The sequence below is a fragment of the Sander vitreus genome, chromosome 16, assembly GCF_031162955.1.
Source record: "Sander vitreus isolate 19-12246 chromosome 16, sanVit1, whole genome shotgun sequence".
NCBI classification, from domain to species: Eukaryota; Metazoa; Chordata; class Actinopteri; order Perciformes; family Percidae; genus Sander; species Sander vitreus.
In genome coordinates this window covers 5151583-5174746 of record NC_135870.1, presented here as the reverse complement: position 1 = coordinate 5174746, position 23164 = coordinate 5151583, and the positions used below count along the sequence as shown (strand labels likewise).

The window sequence follows — 23164 nt, the reverse complement described above, 5'->3', positions numbered from 1 at the left end:
CATTTTACTTGAGAAAGCTGTCTTTGCTTGCCTTAACCAAACTATAATGGAGGTGAATTAAATCTCATGTTGGTGCTCGCTGCATGGAATAATACATAAACAGCAACATATTTCCAGAAACAAAGTCCCAGTTTCTCTGGATAATGCACAGAGGGAGCTCTCAAGAGATTTAATGAGGAATGTTTCTTCGGTAGAAAGCGGTGCCGCTGAAAAGTGTTTACAGCGAGGTCTGTGGATTATCCAGTGAAAATGTTCAATCAAAGCCACCCAAAATTTATTATTTTAATGGGAACACTATCAGTGGATTCGCTCATGGAAAAAATAAATATTCCAAGTCCTAATGCCCCTGTGTCTGGGGGTGCAAATATAAGAAAATAAGCGCTTTATATTAATGTTTATTGTAACTTTTCCTGTGGAATCAATAAAAACATAAACATAAATATATATAACAATATTTTTGATGACTCATCTTACACTCGGGGGCGTGTACAGACATGTGTCCAATCGAATGTGATTTAAGGCGACTTGTTAACCCCATCCATCATGTTTAAGTTAGCTTGTGGCTTCGTAGTAGCTAGCAGAGATATGGGTCAGAGGTGTGTGTCTGGACATCTGTTGGCAAAAACTGTGTTTACATTTCCCAAGATTGAGATCTAATTTATTAATTTCTCCCTCATCCTCCTCCTGCTCTAACAACGTGGGCGAGATGCCACTCGGATTAAGTGAGAAAATATGTTTTCTTTTTGGTAATTTGGGTGAATCTTTAAATGTATATTGAAAGAAATATTGGATGACTTACCCCTTTCTCAATGCTGCCAGTCTGGCACAGGGTCCCCTCGGCAGCAGGGATACTGTTGGTTACACAGCGGTTGCTTTTGCTAAGGCACCAGAGCTCTCTACACACTTCCTAGGAAAGAAGGCAAAAGCAAGTTGGTCAGAATAAATCAATTCAGCAGACTGGGGGATGGATCGCTGATTAACTGTGGGGATGATTTATCAGTAGCCTTTGGTGGTATTTTCCTCCTAGTGTTTTTCTTCTCCACTCTGACAGAGAAAAACGAACACATGGAAACTCATCTATAAATCTGCATGATTCCAGATCAAATCAGAGGATGAGAGGAGTTGATGAGACCACATCAAGGCAGCTGAGAGGCATCTAACTTTAAGAGCCCATATGCTTTGGATCATAGTGCATCTTGAGCAATACGCCAAGGGGTCATCGGGTGCTGTTACTGTTCTCTTATGAGAAATGAAGAGTCAGCTGGATCAACACCATGAACGTTTGCTCACGTTCACCTCAGGACCACCAGGGACCGTGACATCAGTGCAAGAAATCCAATTTCTGCTTCTTAGGGGAAATCAAGAGTGAGCAATAGGCCTCCCAAGTCTTAGATAAAGACGACTTGTAGGCCTAACAAATATCTTTAGTATTACTGAGCGGTCTGAATAAACATCTCCGTCTTCTCCTCCTCCTCCTCCTCCTCGCTCTTCAACTCTGGAGCATAAGGAGAACCCATTTAGATTACTAAAGGAAGGGAGTCTGTGTGAGAGAGATAGTGGGTAGACAGCACTAAGTTGCCCCCAAATAAATAAAACCATAAAGTGAACACATGTTAAAAAGGACAGCTCTGCACAACCTTGCATTAGATTTCCCATTAAACCAAGCTGGGTAGCCCCGTGTCTCCACTTCAAAGGCTTTTATAGGACAATTGTGTACGGCAGAAGAGCAGGCCCATAAAAAAGAGTTACGATCCGGCGCGTAGATTCTGACCCCTGGGGTCAGTAAATATGCCACGGCCCTGCAGCTCCCTGAGCCTATCCAGTTTAAATAAAGCGGCAAACTGCCACTCTCTGGTTGCAGCGGCTCCCCTCTGCCAGCTGGTTTCAATAAGCCGTCTCGCTGCTCCATTCACTATCCCGGACCCCCCTAAAAGGTCAGCAGCACGGGCTTTAAAGAACATGGATGTGCCTGATGGATTTACGCAATGAGAGAACCAGCCGACGATAAAAATTAAAAAAAGGGCAGGGGCGCTCGGTAAGGGCCTCGCTAATATAGCCATCAAAGGTTGTTTATTTTTATATTTTCATACCTTCAGCTTCCTGTGTCATAGTGTCCGTGTTGGTAGCTTTGAGGCACAGACTTACTGCGAAGTGGGAACGAGTGTTGAAACCAAATTATTAACTTCCTCTCGAGGTCTGTGTTACTTTACCCACCTCTGACGCAGTCTCGCGCTGTGATTTAAAGTCTGTGACGGTGTTGAATGTAGCTGAACCATGTAAAGGTGTCATCGGCCATATTCAGTGATATATTGATCCACATCAGGAGTTCACAACCTCTTTTGGTAATGACTCCTAAATACAACGCAATAGTTGTGAGCAATTGAAGATTTATTTCCCCTCCTTAGACTATTATTTGATTTATTTGCCAGATTTGATTTACACCAAAAATAATCCAATCAGAACCTCAAACCCACCCAACCATCATTAAAGTAGCCTAATTATCTCCACCAAGTCTTTTAAAGCCAAGTCTTCACTTACATAAACACATGTTATCGTTTATATATTAAATCTTTCTCCCTTTTTGTTAGGTTATATTGTCTTGTATCATAATGTGTGTATTATTTGCCTGTTTTGTGTGTTATCGTTTTTAAAAAATATATTTTTTTTATCATCGAGATACAACATAACAAACAAGAAGAATAGCAAAAACAGAACTTAGTGTGTAAGCATGCTAACATTTGTTAATTAGCATTAAATACAAAGTACAGCTAAGGTTGATGGGAATGTCATTACCTTTGCAGGTATTTGGTCATATACCAAAGTATTAGACATGTAGCCTAACTTATCATTTGGGGGAAAAAAAGCCAAATGATACAAAAAGTACCTCAAAGTATCACGAGCTGCTCTAAACCATTTTAAGCTATCAAGTATTTAACAAGAAAGCACCAAAAATTTGAGAAAAGTATAAAAATTAAACCTAATTTTATGCAGCAGAATTTATTTTTTATTTTTATTTTTTTTCCTACCCCAATAATTATCTTGTGACCCTTTGTAGGGTCCGAACCCCCTGGTTGGGAACTAATGCTCTACTTTGTTAAACCCAGTTGAACGGGACACAGCAGGTCATGTTTGGTTTCCATCCTGTCCTGAAGATGAATGAATGTGGTGCAGATTTGTGGCCAGAATTTTAGAGTTTTCTGTGGTTGAAAACATAACAAATCATTGTGTTATCTTACAGTCTAAACCAAACATGCTTTAGTGAAATATTAAAACTACAATATGACATTATTTATTGTAATATTAGAGATAAACTAAGATATGCTTCCCTTCCTTTCCCATTGCTGTTTTCGTTTGCAGAACAAAATGATAAGAAAATACAACAAATACTCAAATATGGAAAAGTTCAACAGACTTGGCTTCAGAAACCAGACTCGTCCACTCATTAGACCTTTTATCCATTTCTGTGGTCTGTCCTTTAAGCCGTCGCGGAGGGCATCTCTTTCCCAGATGGCTGTGTGAAATAGATCTGATTGTCAGATGAAAAAAACTCCAATCTAGCTCTTTTGAATCCATGGTGGAATCCCATACGCTCATAAATGTGTCTTTCATGCTGATCTAAAACCACAATTATGAGCTTAGCAGCCAAAATAACAGGGCCTGATTTGATAATCTGCTGTCTTTCAATGAACTGAAATAACTCTATCATCTCAGCTAATCTCTGTCTCCTTTTTTCCCAATATTTACGTCATGCAAAACAATATCAGGGTATTGTCCATTCAATCTTTGAAGATTCTTTCAACCCCTCTTTTAACCACGTGGTTGTCCCTTGTCTTTCACTGCCTGTGTCACTTTACGTACTGAGGTTTTCTCATTACTCTGGCAGGTGATGGGTGAACCATTATTAATCATTATCATTACAGACTTTAAGATGAGGGCGGTGTTGACTTCAATCCTTCATCTCTTTGTCTGGGACGTTTATAGATCAAAAAGAACAATAAGGCAGCGTGTGGAAAGACACCTCTGGACCAGCTCTAGTCGTCATACAATAATAAAAATTATCTTCCTCACGTTTACCTCCCTTTAATCTCAGCTGGGAAATATGAACTTGAAGAAAACTGTAATCATCCAAGTAAAGACTGAACAGGCTGTAGCTGTACATCAACACCTCTTATTAAACGTGCGAAAAACAGAACTTTAACAGAAATTGAAATGGAGCTTGTTGCTTCGGTCTGCTTCAGTTTTTGCATTTGGACTGAATTTATATAGCACTTCTACACAACAAACTTATACTTTTTAAAGCAGTTTTATCCAAAGTGCCTTACAGTTAGCCACACTCGAGGCAGAGTGACAAGCAGGATGTCACAGAGAGAGGGGGGAGACGCGATATCATTTTAATATGGGGATAACGACGCACATTTTCAGACATTCATAGTGTTGCACTCAGTTGTTCACATCAAAGATGACGAAAATGGCTGTGTAAAAAAAATGTAAAAAGAAAACTAGAGAGAGGAGTTTAAACCTGGGCTCCTCTATCACCTGTACACAGCTGACCACGCGAAAAATGGGCGTGGATGTCCGATTGCTTGTTTGTAGAAAGTTATAGAAATGGCTGACTATATAAAGAAAGCTATTCGACCAGACATCAGACAGGGTATACTGGCCCCAAATTGGGAGGAGGTCCAGATGGAAATTAAAAGTTGGTCTGAAGTGTCTAATGTCCCTTTCACACAATTCACTGCAATCCTGAAGGTATCTAACTGAACTTATCCTGAGGAGCTATATGTGAGAACACAAATGTCCCAATCAGTTGGACCGGACATTAAACAGACTTTACCCTGCAAGCTCTAGAGTACAAAGTCTGTGCAATGTCCGATTGAGCCCACATGTGAATAGAGCAGGTTACTGTCTGGCCATTGGCCGTTATAAAATTCCTTAAAACCAAGGTGACGTTGTCAAAGTCCAAACCCCAATTTCATTCAGTTTTACTATCACATACGAGAAAGAAATGAAGTACATTCACAGCAGTGGTGTAGTCTAATGTATTGTAGTGGGGGGGAAACCACAATATCAAAGTGTGGGGTCTGGGTGTCCTCCCCCAGGGTTATTCACAGTTCATTCACAGTTCTGTCACAGAAATATGTTGTTGCGTGTCATTGCACATTTTTAAGTGGGTATATGGAAATCCTGGAGATTTCTTAGTGGGTATACTGCGTATAATAGCATATCACGTAGACTACACCACTGATTCACAGGACATATTTGGTAAAACGGATTAATCAAGGATCAGATTTGTTGCAGGTTAATTTTCTGTCGATCAATTAATCCCGATAGGATTTCTAAACAGATTACTGGACGTCTACTCTCGATGGAGATCAGCTGACTGCAACAGCGTGTGCATGAAGTCTGTGAGTTTCGGGTTGTTACTGCTAAAAGATCGCGATGCTATTTGTGTTCATATCCAAATAATATACTTGTTTACATCCCTGCTATCCACTCTCCTTCCCAAGTAAAGTCCAGTCCTGTGTGGGCAATGCTACTGTGAAAATGCACGGTTGGGAACTTATAAAACTAGAGTTTAATGAGCTGCTCTAGTTAAAACATATAACAGGGATCCCCTTGGGTCGGTGAGAAGAGGACAAGATGAAAGATGCTGGTTTCTTACCCCATACTTGCATTGGCGTGAGGAGGTTCCATACTGGAAGCGACACTGCTCGTCTGCATCGTACACCTGCCCCGGGGCCACTGTTGGGTACAGGAAGTCTCGTTTCAGAGGTTCATTGTCCAGACACGTCCCCCGACCTGAGCTGTCAAAAAAACAAACCTACAATAGGATTGTTTCTTACACAAATAAACTTTTCTACACTTGGCTGATGGCAGAGTTAGAAATGCCAAGATTGGATGATTAAAGTCCCCACACCCTCCTCTTCTCTTTAAGACATTGACTGGTGTTGTTTGACTCATTTCATTTTACTACCAAAACAACCATTGTAGGAAGCTTGTCAGAGATCTCAAATGACATGTAGTTGATGCTGATAACACACATCAACACCTCCTCATCAAAGGGGGCGTTGAAGCACAAGCAGAGAGATTTTACCAGAGGCTTTAGAGGGCCAAGTCTCTTAAAAGAGCAGCCTCTCTCTGATTATATGGCTCTGTGCTCCCTTATTCTGTATGTCACTGCTTAAACTGAATCCACAGAAGAGCCAATAAAATAACAGAGCAGGAAAAGGACGAGAAAAATCTGGAGTGAGCTATGGGTCATATGTCCAGGCCTAGGATTATGTTTAGTCTGTTTTGTCAGATAGAAATATGTGCGTTCACAAAGAAAGAAAACACACACACACACACACACACACACACACACACACACACACACACACACACACACACACACACACACACACACACACACACACACACACACACACACACACACACAGAGCTGTTTTGTATTCTAGTAGCTATATATTTTTTTAAATACTTCAGCCAAGGAGCACACAGGCTTTCTTTTGTTGGTGTGTCTGTTTATTCTGGGTTGAGATGCTGAGCTGTGGATGGGAGGTGATGGCGCAGTGGATATGACACATGCCTTTGGTGTGGGAGATCTGGGTTCAATTACCACTGTGATACATCAACCAATGTGTCCCTGAGCAGGACACTTAACCCCTAGTTGCTCCAGAAGCGTGCAGCCTCTGACATATGTAGCAATTGTAAGTCGCTTTGGATAAAAATGTCAGCTAAATGACATGTAATGTAACGGATGCTTTTTTTCGCCTCGTCTATGAAGGCAGACACTCAGCTCACGGAACAAAATTTAGTTTTATTCTTTTGACCTTTTTGTATAAAATCATACCAAAGACAAGTGCCAATAAACAAACTTTCTTTTTGATAATTGCTTCTCCACGACCCAGAGAATCCTCTCAAAATACTACTACGACTATTTACTATAACCCTGTGTTCTTTTGAGATGTGGCAGCTGCAACATGCAGTGGAATGCCTCCCATCCCTCGAAAGGAAAAGTGGGCCTGGTGACAACAATAACGTAGAGCTACACTTGATTGACTGCAACTTGGGCCGCCCAGAATACAGCCGAGAAGAACAGTTTACATTTCAAAAGTTCTTGTATTACTAAGTGGAAAGATTGTTGTGTTGTTGTTTTTTTGCTAATTTCAAGAAATTCAAATTGTTGTTTTTCATTGGAACTACATTCTAACGAACAAATGGTCTCTACAAAAATTGTTGATAAATGTGTTCTGTATTATTTAGAGTCTGGGACACTGTTTCTTGATGATGATGATGATGATGAAATTGCTCTGAACACCACAAACAATCATCTAATCACTTTTTATGCTGTACTGGGAAGACGGCAGACATTTCAGAAGAAGATATCTTAAAAACTAAACAAATTAAATGACTCTGCTTGGCTGAACATACCACTAAAATTTGAGAAAACAATGTAATTTCCAGGCTGTATTGAGAGGACAAACGTCCACCTTTTAATACATCCCTCCCTCAGGATTGTGATGCACCAGCTATTCCTTTCTAAGTTCTTAGTAACTACCAGCTTGTTGCAAACTAAATAAGATTGTACATTAAAGTAATAGTATTACATTTTGGAAAATACTTGTTTGCTTTCTTGACGACAGGTAGATGAGAAGATCAATACCAGTCTGTCTGTATGTTAAATATGAAGATATAGCCAGCAGGAAGTTAGCTTAGCTTAGCATAAAGACTGGAAACGGGCGAAATTGCTAGCCTGCCATTGTCTAAAAGGTAAAAAAAATCACTAAAGCTCCTTAATTAACCTGACATCTGTAAGAACTCACTATTTTGTTTTTAATTTGTCTTCTAATATAGTGATCTCTGCTTATTAAACACTAAGCAAAGTTTGAGCTTATGAACAGCGGGTGCAACAGTCTCCCATCAAAGCACAATTTAAAGTGAATTTTTTATGTTGACGATCTTGTTTTAAGACATCTAGTACATGCTGTTTGTTTTCCTCCAAGAGTAGCAAATAGAGAGGCGCAAAATGAACCTAGGGGTTAATAACACATGTGTACTGAGTCGACTGTTCTCTGGGATATGTTTTCATGCTAATCGAATGTGATCAGTTTTAGGACAAACCGCTAATTAGCTTATAACGCTAGTCGTCTGGGCCATGCGAAAGTGAAAAGAAATCGATATTTCTACACCACTAACAAGGCTCAAAATAGCACCACACTTCCACGGTAGCATAATGAGGGTCCAGTAACCAGTAACATAGCTCTAGCAGGGCGACTGATCATGACAGTTTTTCCAAGATGGCGATTGCCTGTATACGTAAAGGTACAGTCTTTCTAAACTATCTTTTTAATAAACTGTCTGTACACTTACAAAGTTCTCAATGCTTTGGTTTAAATGTAGGGACCCTCATTATGCTACTGTGGAAGTGTGGTGCTATTTTGAGCCTTGTTAGTGGTATAGAAATAGCGATTTCTTTTTACTTTACCAGTGCCCAGACGACTAGCATTATAAGCTAATTAGCGGTTTGCCCTAAAACTGGTCACATTCGATTAGCATGAAAACATATCCCAGAGAACGGTCGACTCGGTGGCCCATATGTTATTAACCCCTAGGTTCATTTTGCGCCGGAATTGTCCTTTAAGTGTTCTATATTCTTCCCTCTTTCTTGCTCTCTCCATCCTCCGTTCTCAGTTACTGAATGGAATAATCCCATTTCTTGGCTCTTGTTCCTCGGAGGGACCCTCTCATCATGGAGAGAGAGAGACAAGTCGGTCTCTGAGGCTCCCAGACTCCCTGTGCACTGAGGCAAGCCTCACTATTTATTAGTTTGGAGAGAGACAAAATAGTCAAAGTTTAAACATAGAGGCTATTATTTGACATTGTCGCAAAGGCTTCCTGTCCGGTGGATTCAGCCAAATTCATTATGCTGAGCGGAAATATCCTCTAATAGGCGAGAACATCAGCCACCCCTGAACTCTGACACCAGTCGGTCATGTAGATATTAACCATGCTGATTGTATCCAACCAGCAGCGTGATTAAATCAGGCTAACCTGACAATTATCATAAGGTACAAGTCACAAGAGTCTCATATCAAATGTAACAGATTATATGTGGTCTCTGAGAGTTTAATAAACCCAAACAGCCTGCCTTTAAACATTTACAACAAGCTGGCATGCAGACTCGGGAGAATAAACTATGACTGAACTATGAGTGCATTCATAAACCATTCCTAAAAATCCCAAACAAAGCACCACATATTGCTCCAGCACGACAGTGAATCTAGGCCAACACCACAGCCAAAGTTGTTTACTTGGCTAGGAGAAGCATGCGCGATATCCAAAACACTGATTGAGGGAGAGAAAGGGAGGATAATTGCAGTTTACAGACAGAAAACCTTTTGTAAGAAATATAAAAGCTAGGCAATAAAACCAAAATGAAAAGAAAAAACTCAGAGCAATACATTGATTTAGCTCAGAAAACAAGAAAAACAACTTTGTCTCTTTTTTTTTTGTTAGAGCACAGCTCTGGTGATCCTCAGCAACTCGAGCCAGAACTGGACAGAAACCCGACGCAGCAGCAGAGAAGCGGCTCTTTGTGTCCCAGTTGGAAGCTGGCACGTAATACTGTCATCTCTGTCACAAGTGCTGTTCACTGACCCTCCTCTAACAGCTTTCAGCCGGAAACATCATCTGACAACCAAGGCAGCTATTATCAGCTTTCTTGGAGGGCCTCACTAACTAAACATGAATACACAAACAGACACACGCACACAAGCAATCATGTACACACACACACACACACACACACACACACACACACACACAACACACTTGCAGCGCATCAAACCGATTCTACACCACAAGGTTTGATATTAGGATTTGCAAGCAGCATTCAGGTCTTAGTGATGAGCAATTAAACTGAACTGAGGAGAGAGAAGTCCTCTACAGAAAGACGGAAAAGGGAGGATTTTGTTGTGTGAAAAGCAGCTACAAATTGAGATATTTGTAATCCCCTCTGGATAGCTTAAATAAATGTGCTCCATTATCCAGAGTGCAATAAAATAACACACTTTGAATGTGTTCTTTATGTTTCTGTTGCACAAACCGGTGCTTTTCCACCATACTCAAATAGGATCAAGCTTAAACACGGACTGGCATACACATACATGCACATTGTTATGCACAAGCATGCATATTAGAACAGCAGGACAATGAGTATAGAGGGCCATACTGAAAGGCCTTTGTTCAAGCTCCCTTAACAAGCACATTACATTGAAGTGTCCCTTAGAGATATTCAGATAGGACTGAGCTAAAAGGTGAAGCTGACCCTGGCCTGTGTAAGTCAAACAAAAAAAAAACGTCCCTGTTTGAATCTGAAGTTTCCTCTCTTTGTGTCCTCTGTGATCAGGGAACGCAGGAATGCTGTTGTAACAGATAAAGCCTATTCAAGTAGAACAGAAGTCCTGCTCGACTACAGTATGAGTCCCTTTCAGACAGTGGTGCTGCCATTGTGTTCTGGTCAGCAGCAGCGTCCTCAGGTTTTAGGATTATGAACCCTTACGAATCTCATTGTGGAACCACTTCTTTTGTCTTCTGCACCTCTACAAGATCCTGTTGTTTTGTTTAAACTAGTCTGCTTCTTTAAAAGGGTAGGAATTTCTCCCATCTAGCGGCGAAATAGGATTTTGCATTCAAATTACTAGTGCTCTCTAGCGCCTCACTTTTTCAAATGCGTGTTGCAACTACGGTAGCCGTTATGTACCAAGAAGCTATGACAACATGTCTTCCAATTTTCCTTTTTTGGCAACGAGGATTCCTTCTCGTGTGGCTCGGCATAAATCTGATCCTCCATTGTGAACTAAAGTCCAGTGCAGGCTTTCAAATTTGCCGGGGCGGTGACAAGCGCCTCTCACTGATCTCCTTCTCCGTTTCAGCTGGTTTCAGTCGCGTGACGCTGGCTCTGAACGAAAACACGTTGTGGATTAGCTAGACAGGTAGGCTAGTGCTTTATGTCCCACTCAGCGATTCTAGTTTTTCAAAATGGCGGAACGACATGGAAGCCTCCTTGGACTTGCTCTGCATGTAAATACAGATAAGAAATCCTTCGCTTATGAGGATAAGTCAGATCATTGGCAGAGGTCATTTTACACCAATGAGGACATATTTATGAATGAAGCCATTGATTTTAGCTAATAAAATACTTAAAACACTACACAGTGTACCTTTAAGAGCAGTTATACCTGCTTTAACTGATATTGTTGGCAACCTGGATGCAACAAACTGCAAACAGAACAGTGGCATATTATCACCTTATAAATTTGATATGAAAAAGTTGTTAGCAAACAGTTGCCTACAGTATGTACACATCAAACAGATGGATAGCAATATTATCATTCATTTGGAGTCTTTGTCTGGCCCCCTGATACATTTAAGTCCAATATTCCCTTTTCTTTTAGCTCTGTTTTTGGTATTTACCAACTCCTGAGGGAAATATATGGCTGTTTAAGTGCTAAATGCTCCACTATGTTGTTTTTGTTTCTGCTTCAACAGCTGCCTACTGGAAATAAGGTTGATGAGAGCCATGAGAGTCAACCAAAACAGTGAGCTGTTTTTGGTAAAGCAGAGTTAGATGAACCCTTTCACATTGGAAATAGTCATTTCATCCATTATTAATAAACGAAATATTGATTAGAGCCGCTTTAAGGGCACCATGACTCACTCAGAGCCGTATCTGGAATGTTATTTCTGTTTCTATTGTAAAGTTTGTGCTCTACAGAGTCAACATGGCTCTTTGCAGTAGTTTACAGCTACCCTGCCATCTCTGCAAACAAGCCACTTTTGGCTGTTTATTTCATCAAGGATAAATAGTGAGAGGACCTTTTCATTGCTGCAAAATGTTACAAAGATGAGGAATCGTTGACCTCATTCTGTAATGGTTAAAGAAGAATGGCAGCATGTTTCTCGTCTGCGGGAACAATCCTGACCACTTTCTGATTGTAATTCCTACTCAATGAAGCAGTTTCCCAACAGTGACCCAGCCCGCCCAGAGCTCAGGCTGGTGGAGTAAATGTCAGCCTTCAATCCACAGCTACCAGCAGTCCCAAAGTGGAATGTATCAGAGACTTCAGTTTTTTGACCATAGTGACTCTTATGTTCATTGTTTGAAGGAGAACTTCACAGATTTTACACATCAGAGTCTGTTTACAGGGGTCAAGGAGAACTACTCTATATGTGAAAAAGTTTTTTAAAAGCCTTTTGTGTCTCCAGATGGAGCTGCAAGCAGTCTGACAAGTTCCCTCAAGCGGCGTCATTTGAGCCAAAACATTTGGGGGTGTGGAGTTACAAAGAAGGGATCTTACTAGACCTCTAAAAGCCTGCTTCTTATCTCTGCTGCAGGCTAGAGGGTTATATTAGCTGCTACTAGCATAACACACCCGAATCTCTGACTTGCAGTGGAGTTGCATTGTGGGTAATGTAGCCACCTGGTTTTGTAAAAGAAGACAAATGTATAGAATAAAAAGATATCACTGGTTTTGCTGCATCGATTTCTTTTTTTAACTGTCCATCCAACCTGATCTCACAGAATTCCATGAAATGAACACGGCCCCTTAACTCAAAATCTGTGACAGTTTCACGGAATCGCCGAAAATTCCGTGACGGGCCCACGGATGCGATGCCTATGTAAGTCAATGACAGGCATCATCCGTGGTCTACGCACAGATTCCCTGATCACAGCACGTTTCTTTCTGCCAGTTGGGTTGCGGCAGAGAAGCTGTATAGCTTTGCTATTGTTGGTATTTTTAGCCCAATAACCACTGTTTTAATCAACATGTATTCACCAGATCGTATCATGGTTTATTTGTATTTTTTTTAATGTTGTTATTTCGGTCTATTTCGGCCAGGGAAGCTGGATTGCTTTGTTGTTTATTTATATTTTTAAAACTATAACGCTACATCTAGCAACATATATTTAGATGTTATCATAGTATACATTTCTTTATTTTAATAATATTATTTCGGTCTTATTACCGGTGAAATATTACAGTATGCTGTAATACAGAACATTACGATATGATCCGAGCTACTGACACGCATTCAAAGCCGATATCCCACAATGCAATGCGGCATTCATTCACAGAATCAGACAGCGATCAGCTGGTTTTTAACGCCAGTATCGCTTCAATGTCACCAGCAACAACACGTTGCTCAGCTTTGTTCCAGTAAGTTATGCACCGTAATAACGTTTAAAATAATCCACGCAATCCTCCGGAAGTGACGTGGTAGGTGCCGCTCAGCGGATAAGAAGATAAAAAATACATAATATTCGTAATATTGATGTTTTTATCTAACGTTGTATTTGAGGATGTAAACAATGAAGATATTAATAATAATAAAATACAGTTTCATGTATTTGTCTCATGTACTGTGACAACAAATCAAATCAGCTGAAGACTCCGGAAGTGACGTAGTAATTACCGCACGGCGTCTATGAAAGCTTGCTGCACGTTGTAGCCTACGTAAGAATTTGTACAATAAATATATGTATATTATATATACAAAAATAGTGTTTCATGCTTATGTTTGACTTATTAGCATTTGTTTTGACTTGTTCTGTTGTTAAAAATAAACTACTTACAAAGAGAAGCATTTTTTATTTTATTTTCCATGCATCGCCATTTAAAAACGCAATTTTCTAATTTTGTGGTTGATGAATGTTAATAGCAAAGACTAAAGGGAAAGAAAACATGAGCATATGTATGTGTGGGACTTACTTTGATTTAACATCACACTGCATTATTAGTCGTTTTTTTTAGTTAAATATTTTATTAGCACCATTTATCATTCAGACATACAGAACAGATTCCATAATATGAACCTGGTAATGTTGGATGGTGCACAGAACAGAGAAACACAAAATGAGCAAATAACTGACTTTTTGAAATATAAATTTATGGTAGGCCAACATATTAATTATTATATTCAGAAGATGATCCTCATATCAATCACCGTGGTTACAGCTTGTAGCCATATAGCCTTCAAAATTAAGAAGGGACGAGTTTTAGGAAGCATTTCAGGAAATTAAAAGGATAAGCAGATTGTTGCTGAGGTTTTTGTTTACAGAGATGTAGCTTTGTTTGTGTACATATAAAACATGTGTTTTGGCATTTTTTCAGTTGGTTGTGACGTTGTGACATGGGTCAGAGGGTATCAGAGGTCATAAATGATGAACCAATAATCGGCTCTGCTCCTATAGGCACCTTGGTGTTCATGTGGACAACACCTTTGGCTGGAAGGCCCGTATTCAAAGTGTGTGTTATCATTTAGAGCAGACACTCACGGTGAATCAGAGGGTTTATGTTATACAGGGCTGCATTACAGAGCATATTCATATGTCAGAAAGCATGACAATATCTAAAAACATCTCATTTCAAGTTTGGTTGTCAGGTGACTGTCATGAAGGTTGTGGAGAGGAATAGAAACCAGTCTCTCCAGGCAAGCACAGAGAATATGGTCTATGATATGGTATGATCTTTATTCTCCATGCCAAGTAGCTCTTAACCTCTGCTGGCACCCCAATGTAAACTAAATATTTCTAAACTATAGGCCTTATATGGACCTACCTCAATTAAAACTTTAAATAATGTTGCTTAAGGCTGGTTGTGGAATAGCTTCATGATATAATGCATATGGTTGTGTGTGGGTCTTGTCACTGTTTATGAAAGATGAGCAATAGATTGTGGCTGATAATGTGCTTCAGTCTGGCTGCATATCACTTTGTTTATGTTTTTATTGTAATTATATGTCAGCTGTATGATAAAACAATATGTCAAGTGTTATGTGAGGCAGATATCCCTCTGGGGACAATAAAGTATCACCTGCAAAGTGGTCTCCATGATATAGTAAAAATGTAAACGTTGTCGTAGGACTATAGCAAAGACATCGTTGGAAACTTCTCAACCTGGACAGTAACATATGTCAGTCTGAAGAGGATACATTACTCCTGCTTTGAAATATTGACCTCTGAACCTTGAACCCAGTCCATCTTTGAAGGCTTGTCATTTAGCAACAGAAGGTGCTACACACATAGGACCAGCTGTTATAGAAAGCTCTGGACCTCAGCTGTCATGTAGATATGGTCACCAAAGTTTAACAACTGTTAGCACTGTCAAATATGATAATAAGCTATTTTCACCTATTCAACGATTATATTTTTAAGATCTGATGACACCAGTGTGTTCCCCATCCCAAAAAACCAAAATTCTACACTACCAACTTCTAATTATGAGAAATATACCAATATATTTAAAAACTACAACTCCCACTATAGAGGGGCCCCAGAACCTGTTACAAAGCTTGTGCGCTTGTAGTTCTTCCGGGGAGGGTGGGGGGACATGTTCGACTCCTGTGTTTCTGCTGTCTGCCGTGAGTGGGCTTCATTCCATTTCAGATTGCCGCCGCCCGCCGGCCGGCCGAGCAAACGGTACATGAGACAAATACATGAAACTGTATTTTATTATTATTAATATCTTCATTGTTTACATCCTCAAATACAACGTTAGATAAAAACATCAATATTACGAATATTATATATTTTTTATCTTCTTATCCGCTGAGCGGCACGTACCACGTCACTTCCGGAGGATTGCGTGGATTATTTTAAACATTATTACGGTGCATAACTTACTGGAACAAAGCTGAGCAACGTGTTGTTGCTGGTGACATTGAAGCGATACTGGCGTTAAAAACCAGCTGATCGCTGTCTGATTCTGTGAATGAATGCCGCATTGCATTGTGGGATATCGGCTTTGAATGCGTGTCAGTAGCTCGGATCATATCGTAATGTTCTGTATTACAGCATACTGTAATATTTCACCGGTAATAAGACCGAAATAATATTATTAAAATAAAGAAATGTATACTATGATAACATCTAAATATATGTTGCTAGATGTAGCGTTATAGTTTTAAAAATATAAATAAACAACAAAGCAATCCAGCTTCCCTGGCCAAAATAGACCGAAATAACAACATTAAAAAAAATACAAATAAACCATGATACGATCTGGTGAATACATGTTGATTAAAACAGTGGTTATTGGGCTAAAAATACCAACAATAGCAAATCAGAGGAATCTGTGCGTAGACCACGGATGATGCCTGTCATTGACTTACATAGGCATCGCATCCGTGGGCCCGTCACGGAATTTTCGGCGATTCCGTGAAACTGTCACAGATTTTGAGTTAAGGGGCCGTGTTCATTTCACGGAATTCTGTGAGATCAGGTTGGTCCGTCGTGTGTCTGACGATGTTATGAGAGTGCAATACTTCATGGATTCAGGGATATTGTCCTGGATAGAATGGATTGTCGTCATTAGTGTGAATCCTAAAGCGAAAGCTTTAACTTTTATTATTCCTCTGTTTGCTTGAGGTGAGTAAAGCTGCTCATTCAGACACCTCCTCTAAAAGCAGCTTCAACTTAATGTACCCACGACAAGCAGGGATCAGGGTAGTAGTTCATTTCATAGTCCTGTTCACTGCCAGACTCTAAAGGCCAGCTCCAGATGTTTTGTCTGGCCTTCTCTAAACCTTTTTACCATGCCAGGCTGGCATTACTCAGCCAGCAATCGCTCATTCTGCCAAACGTCACCGCTTTACTCCTCAGTTTATTTGTGCACTTCAAGTTGTTCTCTTCTTTGACCTATCCACAAAACAGTGGAGCAGCGGTTTTGAAGACAGCTGGCCTACACATCACCACCGCGCACCACATGAGCTCTAACATCACCAGCCTTGTGGTGCAAGGATGCAACGGTGGAAGGCACCCGGTTATCATACACAGCCACAAGGAGGTCTGGCAGGAGTCTTGGTGATGAAATGGATGTGAATAAGCGGGGAAGGACTTGCATAGAATACAGACTAGCGGGTCACCACAAGGGCCAGCCGGTGGAAGCGGGTTGTAAAGAGAGTGTGAGCTGGAAAACAGGCATGCACCATTTTTCTCTACACACACTCACGCACACACACACACACACACTCTCACAAACACACATACACACACGCACAGGGAGCAACTATCATCCACTTACTCGAGAAAGCTGGTGATGTAGTCTTTGCTGCAGGCGGACCAGGAGAAAGGGTTGGTATTGGCTGTTATATGAGCAGCCATCAGCTTGGCTGTCTCGTGGCCTTTGGTACCGCAGGAATTCCCGATCCCATCGTGGTTCATCCCAAAACTGAAACAATTCAATTCGATTTCATTTATAGTTTCAAATCATAACATAAGTTATCTCAGGACACTTTAGAGATTAGGACAGTAGGTCTAGACCACACTCTAGAATTTACAGAGACAGTGGACAGCCATCTGACGTGACTGGTTGGGAGAGGGAGAGGGAGGGAGGGAGAGAGAACACACAAAATAAAAACTGGAAGTTCAGCTGGGTATGATGATCATCAGTAACCACTGGTCTAAAAGGGACCCTGTCTTTGGGAGTTTCCTACACAGTTCAGATGGGGTGAGAGTGGACAGTTATGTTGCTGGCTGGAGGATGTCTCCCTCAGTGACTCTGGCTGTAAATATCGAGCTCTGTTGCTCTGAAACAGCTGTGTGGAGGTCAAGGGTCAAACCCTGTCTGGAGCTCGGCACGAAAGAAAAAGGTTCTAATGACCACTCTGATGCCTGCCTGTCAATCAGCGGCTGCAGGTCTGAGCAGGCCGCGAGGGAGAGCCACCACCGACTGGAGCTTTAGATCAATCGCTGCACCAGAGAACACAGAGAGATCCAAAAAGCCAAACAGCTCCTGACCTTGTGGTCTGTTATAAAAGCTGCTCAAGAATTTTTTTTTGCACTGAGGGATGAAAATAAATCATTTTAACAATTTTTTTTATTTTTTTTTAAACCTTATCTGTCTGGATATCATTTGGGGGGAAAGCTCACGTTACCGCAGGATGTCAAAGCTTACTTTTCCTTACAGTCCAGGACAAATCGGGTCTAATGTATATAACAACCCCGACCACATCGCACAGCCTGAACCTGTTTTTCTAAGGCTGGCGTTTATGACATTTTACCCTACTCTGGTAATAAATAAGCCTGGTTGAAACTTCGCTGCAGTGGGTTTTTTTTTTTTTATACATCCTAGAAGCAGAGACTATTTTTACAACTGCCCCACAACAGAAGCAGACACGAGACATAATAAAGGAAATCGCCATCTTGCTGAACTCTCTCTTGGGATAGGGATACGTAGACTAATACATCATCATTATTTTTGCTTTATATTCAGGAAGAAAGAGCCAGAGGTATGTGGACACTGACATTTGCATTGGGGAAATATGTGGAGATACAGTTTAAGAAGTCTGCACTGGGAGAAAAAAAAAAGGCTACATACAGGTCTGGTGACCTCAAGTAGTAAGTATTGTTTGTTTAAGAGCAATTATTAGAGCACACGCGGTTGTGAACATGATAAAAGGTTTTGATATCATCTGAAGAAAAAGAAGGAATTCCATACGCAACAACCAAGTGCAACACTTTAAATATCTTCCAGGAGAGACTCTCTAAAAATGTGCACCATTATCCCCATATTTAAACTCCAAATTCATTGATTAAGGCTTTATAATTCTCAAGTAAAACAAGAGGCTGACTATCTGCATATGGCTCATTTGACTGGTCCAAATCACTGTTAATTCAATTTGGACAAAAACGAGAAAATTGTTGAATGCAACAAGTTCTCACGAATCCCTCTTACATGCACCTTTGTTACTTTACTTGGATGTTTGAGCTTCAGAAGGATGTATGTGCAGAGTTTGACACTTGAAGGCTGTTGATTTGGGACATCAGAACTAGTTGGGAAGCTATTTGTGGTCTAAATTGAAAAACATATCAGACACAAATTATTATTCAAAGCAGAGTGTTTTTATTAGTGCTGTCAGTTAAACGTGTCATTAACGGCGTTAACGCAAACCCATTTTAACGGCGTCTATTTTTTTATCGCGAGATTAACGTTCTTTTTGGCCTAGCAAACTCTGTCGTTTTTTTTTCACATGCTGTTGCAACAACTAGTAACGTTAGAAAAACTACACCACCACACCGGATCTAGCTAGACCGGAAACAAAACAACAGGCACGCCGCGCACACTTGTTTGGGCTTGCGATCCGGCCAAAGAGTAGTAGGCTAACGTTACGGTTTGAGCGGATGGCGAGCGCGAGACGCCAAAATGGATGCCAATAAGATTCTGAATGGAAAGTTTACTTTTAAAAAGTTGCCAAATGGTTCCATTGACAAGACCAAAGTGATCTGTGTGTTTTGTCGTTGTGAACTGAGCTATCATCGCAGCACGCATGCCCCCCCCCGTCAAAGCCAGGCGACAAAAGCCCAAAGCAAGCCGATCCACTTTCCCATGTTGATAAGAGCATTAAAATGAGAAAAAATAATGGGACAAAAAGAAATCAAGGGACATTTAGAATGGATAAAAATGTGCGATTAATTGCGATTAATTGTGAGTTAACTATGACATTAATGCGATTAATCGCGATTAAATATTTTATTCGTTTGACAGCACTACTTTTTAATGTCTCTTAAAACATCTGGAGGGGACCTTTAAGCATGAATCAGTTCGTCTTGCATGAGACCTGTCGACTTTGTCCCACCACTGCCATTCGCATCAGAGTGTAATATCAAATTTTACATTTTATATTAGGATCTTAAAAGTCTTAAAACTCACTTGTGGCCGATCTCGTGCGCGATGGTGAAAGCAGAACCAAGGCCGATGTCTTCATTGATGCTGCAACTCCTCTCCGGCTCGCACATTCCAGCCACTGAGGCCAAGCCTAGACACACACACACACACACACACACACACACACACACACACACACACACACACACACACAGACAGACACAGACACACAGACACACACAGACACACACACACACACACAGGGGTCAAGACGAAGCATTCTTAGGAGTCATGGTGATAAAAGGGATTCCACACATACGGTCTGCTGTTAACCATTTCCGTTTCCGTTTAGCATCACCGGCTAGACGTCTTTTTTTCAAATTTCATTTCTTGCGAACTACAGACCACTGCTGGAAAATGTCTAGACAAGTGTTAGATTTATACTTTTCAATTCATGTAACAAGGGATCGCCTAAAATGCGAGCCAAGGAAGGGAATATAAGAACACCAACACCGAACCCCACCAGAAACCTGTCGGAAAATATTGATGTTTTCCTCGTTTCAAAGCTACAGTCGGAGAACAAGGGAGAGGGGGAGTGAAATAGGGAGAGGAGGAGAGGGTGTTTAAAGCTGAAACCGCTCCACGATCCAGGTGTGGCAGGTCCTTTTTTCCTAAAGCCTGACAGGTCAGATCGGGAGACAGGAGGCAATTCTTCACAGATTACATCTACAGGTGACTGGAGAGTGGATCATATGACAGCGCAAAGCAGGTGTGTGTGTGTGTGTGTGTGTGTGTGTGTGTGTGTGTATTGGGGATGTGCAGTAACGTGTGTGAAGCAAAGAGCATTTTAGTCTACGTTTTTTAAAATGTTTTAAGGTTGAGGTTAAGAGGAAGCACTATAAAAAATGGTGCTCAAGTCATTAAAACACAGACATTTAACAACAAAAAAACAGCAACAATTCTTTCTGAACAGTGCCACTGGTTGATACTCTGGATAATCTCCAGACCTCACTACTCAATTCGCTATAGCTGCCCTCGAATAAAGAAATGCTTAGTTATTCTTAGTTAACACTCAAACTAATCGGATAGTTGATTTAATCGACAGATTAGAGAAACTGAGCTTCTCCACAAAGAATCATGCAAAAGCACCACTTTAAATCTTGTGTTTACCAGAGATGTGCTCATAAGTTTCTTGGAAAAACGTCATTCAGCATGAAAAAAGCATAAAAAATGACTAATCGACTAAGAAGTATTAGTCGACTAAGGCCAAAACGACCGATTATTCGACTAATTGACTGGCAGCCCTACAAGTGTCCATCCAAATTTTAACCAGATTTCCAGAAAACATCCGCAGCAGAAAATACGAATTAATGCACGTTTCTATCCACTTCTGCTATGTGAGTATTAGGAGTTGGACTTGTTGGCGCTAATTCTCCAGTCAGTGCCATTAAACCACTGTTGAATTGACATAACTAAAGGAGCTCCAGTCAAACCTCAAAACGTTATGATTCATCCTCTAAGTCTGCTTCCATCGCATTTTGCTTTTATCGATACACCAACTTTTCCACCTAAATTTTTCCCAAATGCCAGCATCTTCCCTAATGTTTTTTTTTTTTTTTTATAAAAACGCATAAAAACCGGTGGATGGAAATACATTTACTGTCAGCTCAGCTGTTTTCAAGAGTAGCTTCTTTCTACTGAAGAGGAGGCTGATATTTCCCAACCCGGGCAAATAAAACTGAATTGCTCGATACAACAAGGGGTAAGTATGATTTGTTTTAATTTGGGTAGACTGACCCTTTAAATTGATTTCAAGCTCTCAACAGACACAGTTTTGCAACTCGCAGTCAAAAAGTGATATCGACAAATGTGACACATCTGCATTTGCACTTGTGAGTAGCCTGCAAAGATCAGGTTTTGGTGGTCAGCACTGCTTCAGATTTCCTGGATAGTTTGCACGAACTCCCGGCCTCCCTGCTAAAAGTGGCATGGCTTTTGTATCCTCTTTACTAAGAGGCTAAACAAGAATAGACTCGCAAATCAGGAGGCCACTGAAGCCATTACTGCAGGGAAAGAGGGAGCCTGAAGGTGAAGAAAGAAAGAGGAGAGGGAGGGAAAGGGTAGAGGGTGGCTACTCTACGATTAGTTTAAGAATGTGTGTGAGAGAGAGTAAAGTGAATGTATGTGTGTGTGTGTGTGTGTGTGTGTGTGTGTGTGTGTGTGTGTGTGTGTGTGTGTGTGTGTGTGTGTGTGTGTGCAAACACACACACCCTGCACTGCAAGTTGTTTTCTTAACACCGGGGTGGACTGTGTATTATCTCCAGCCCCGTGATTACTCAGCGACCCTAAAGGTCAGTGATCTGACCCGGGAGCATGATCCCCGAGAGGAGAGGGAGGAGAGGAGGGGAGGTGAAGAGGAGAGGGGGAGAAGGGGGGGGGGGGACAACGAGGAAGCCAAGCAGATGCCAGTGCAATTAAAGCGACCGGGGAATGTGACGAATGCGGTCAATCTGTCAAACCACCCCTGAAGTCACAATATTACCTCCAAGATATACTGTGGTGCCTGCGGGGCCTTTACAAAGATAAGATGGGGAGAGAAGGGCTGGGCGGGTGCGAGGTTTGGAGTGGGAAGAGGGGTTGAAGAGGAGAGGGAGAGAGAGAGGTGGAGGAGGAGTGGGGGTCTCTGCCACTGCTTGCTGTCCTTTTTCCACCCCCCATCACACCCTGCATATCACCCACTCGATCTCCCTCGTGCATACTCTAACACTCCTTATAATTGTCCTTTCCGCCTTCCATTTTCCTTTCTTCTCTATCTCCTCTTTCTGCCCCTACTCTCCTCTTTATCTCTCCCCCCCCCACCACCCCTCAAGTCTCCTTCCTCTGCTTCCCAACACATACCTTTTCCTTTCTCTCTCTCAACCCCCGGTGGAAGTGTAAACACCTTAGACAAACTGAGGTTAGAGGCGGAGGAGAGAGACAGAGCGGTTTAATAAACTGGAGGCCGTGTGAGGAGGTGACCACGGCTGTCCAGGTTCAGGGCTCGTGCCCTCAGCCGACTGAGGGGAGTTGCCGAGGAGCTATAATAACACAAGTGAAAACATCCTTCTCATTATGTCTCACAGGAGCCGTCTGGTGTTTTTCTAAAAAAGGAGACAGCGAAGGTTGCTTAATAAGGTTTGTCTGAGGACACGTTGAAGGCCGAACGTGAAAACAAAAACCCCTCCAGAGGGAGATCCAAAGAATCATATAGTCAACAATCAGCTATGATTACTAATTTGGCAAGAAAACGCACAGAACACACAAAACATACAGCTCTCTGCTTTAGTTCACTCACCTAAGGTACCACAGGGTTTGTTCTTGTAGGTGCAGATGTCATACCTAAGGACGGGGCAAAAAAAGAGAAAGAATACAAACAATTAAATTAACTTATTAACATGTACAGTATTTTCTTCCACTGGCTCTTTGCCATCCCATTCTTTCCATGTTTAATCACA

At 41.2% G+C, this 23164-nt stretch overlaps 1 protein-coding gene across 1 annotated transcript in view; it reads right to left on the bottom strand.

Moving 5' to 3' along the window:
* adamts6 (ADAM metallopeptidase with thrombospondin type 1 motif, 6) overlaps positions 1-23164 on the bottom strand; it is a 67344-nt gene that overhangs the window by 31227 nt on the left and 12953 nt on the right. The window contains exons 8-12 of the mRNA XM_078272192.1: positions 23005-23048; positions 19716-19821; positions 17088-17234; positions 5663-5804; positions 800-907 (exon numbers count right to left, since the gene is read on the bottom strand). Coding sequence (XP_078128318.1) covers positions 800-907; positions 5663-5804; positions 17088-17234; positions 19716-19821; positions 23005-23048 — 547 coding nt within the window. The remainder of the gene's footprint in view (positions 1-799; positions 908-5662; positions 5805-17087; positions 17235-19715; positions 19822-23004; positions 23049-23164) is intronic.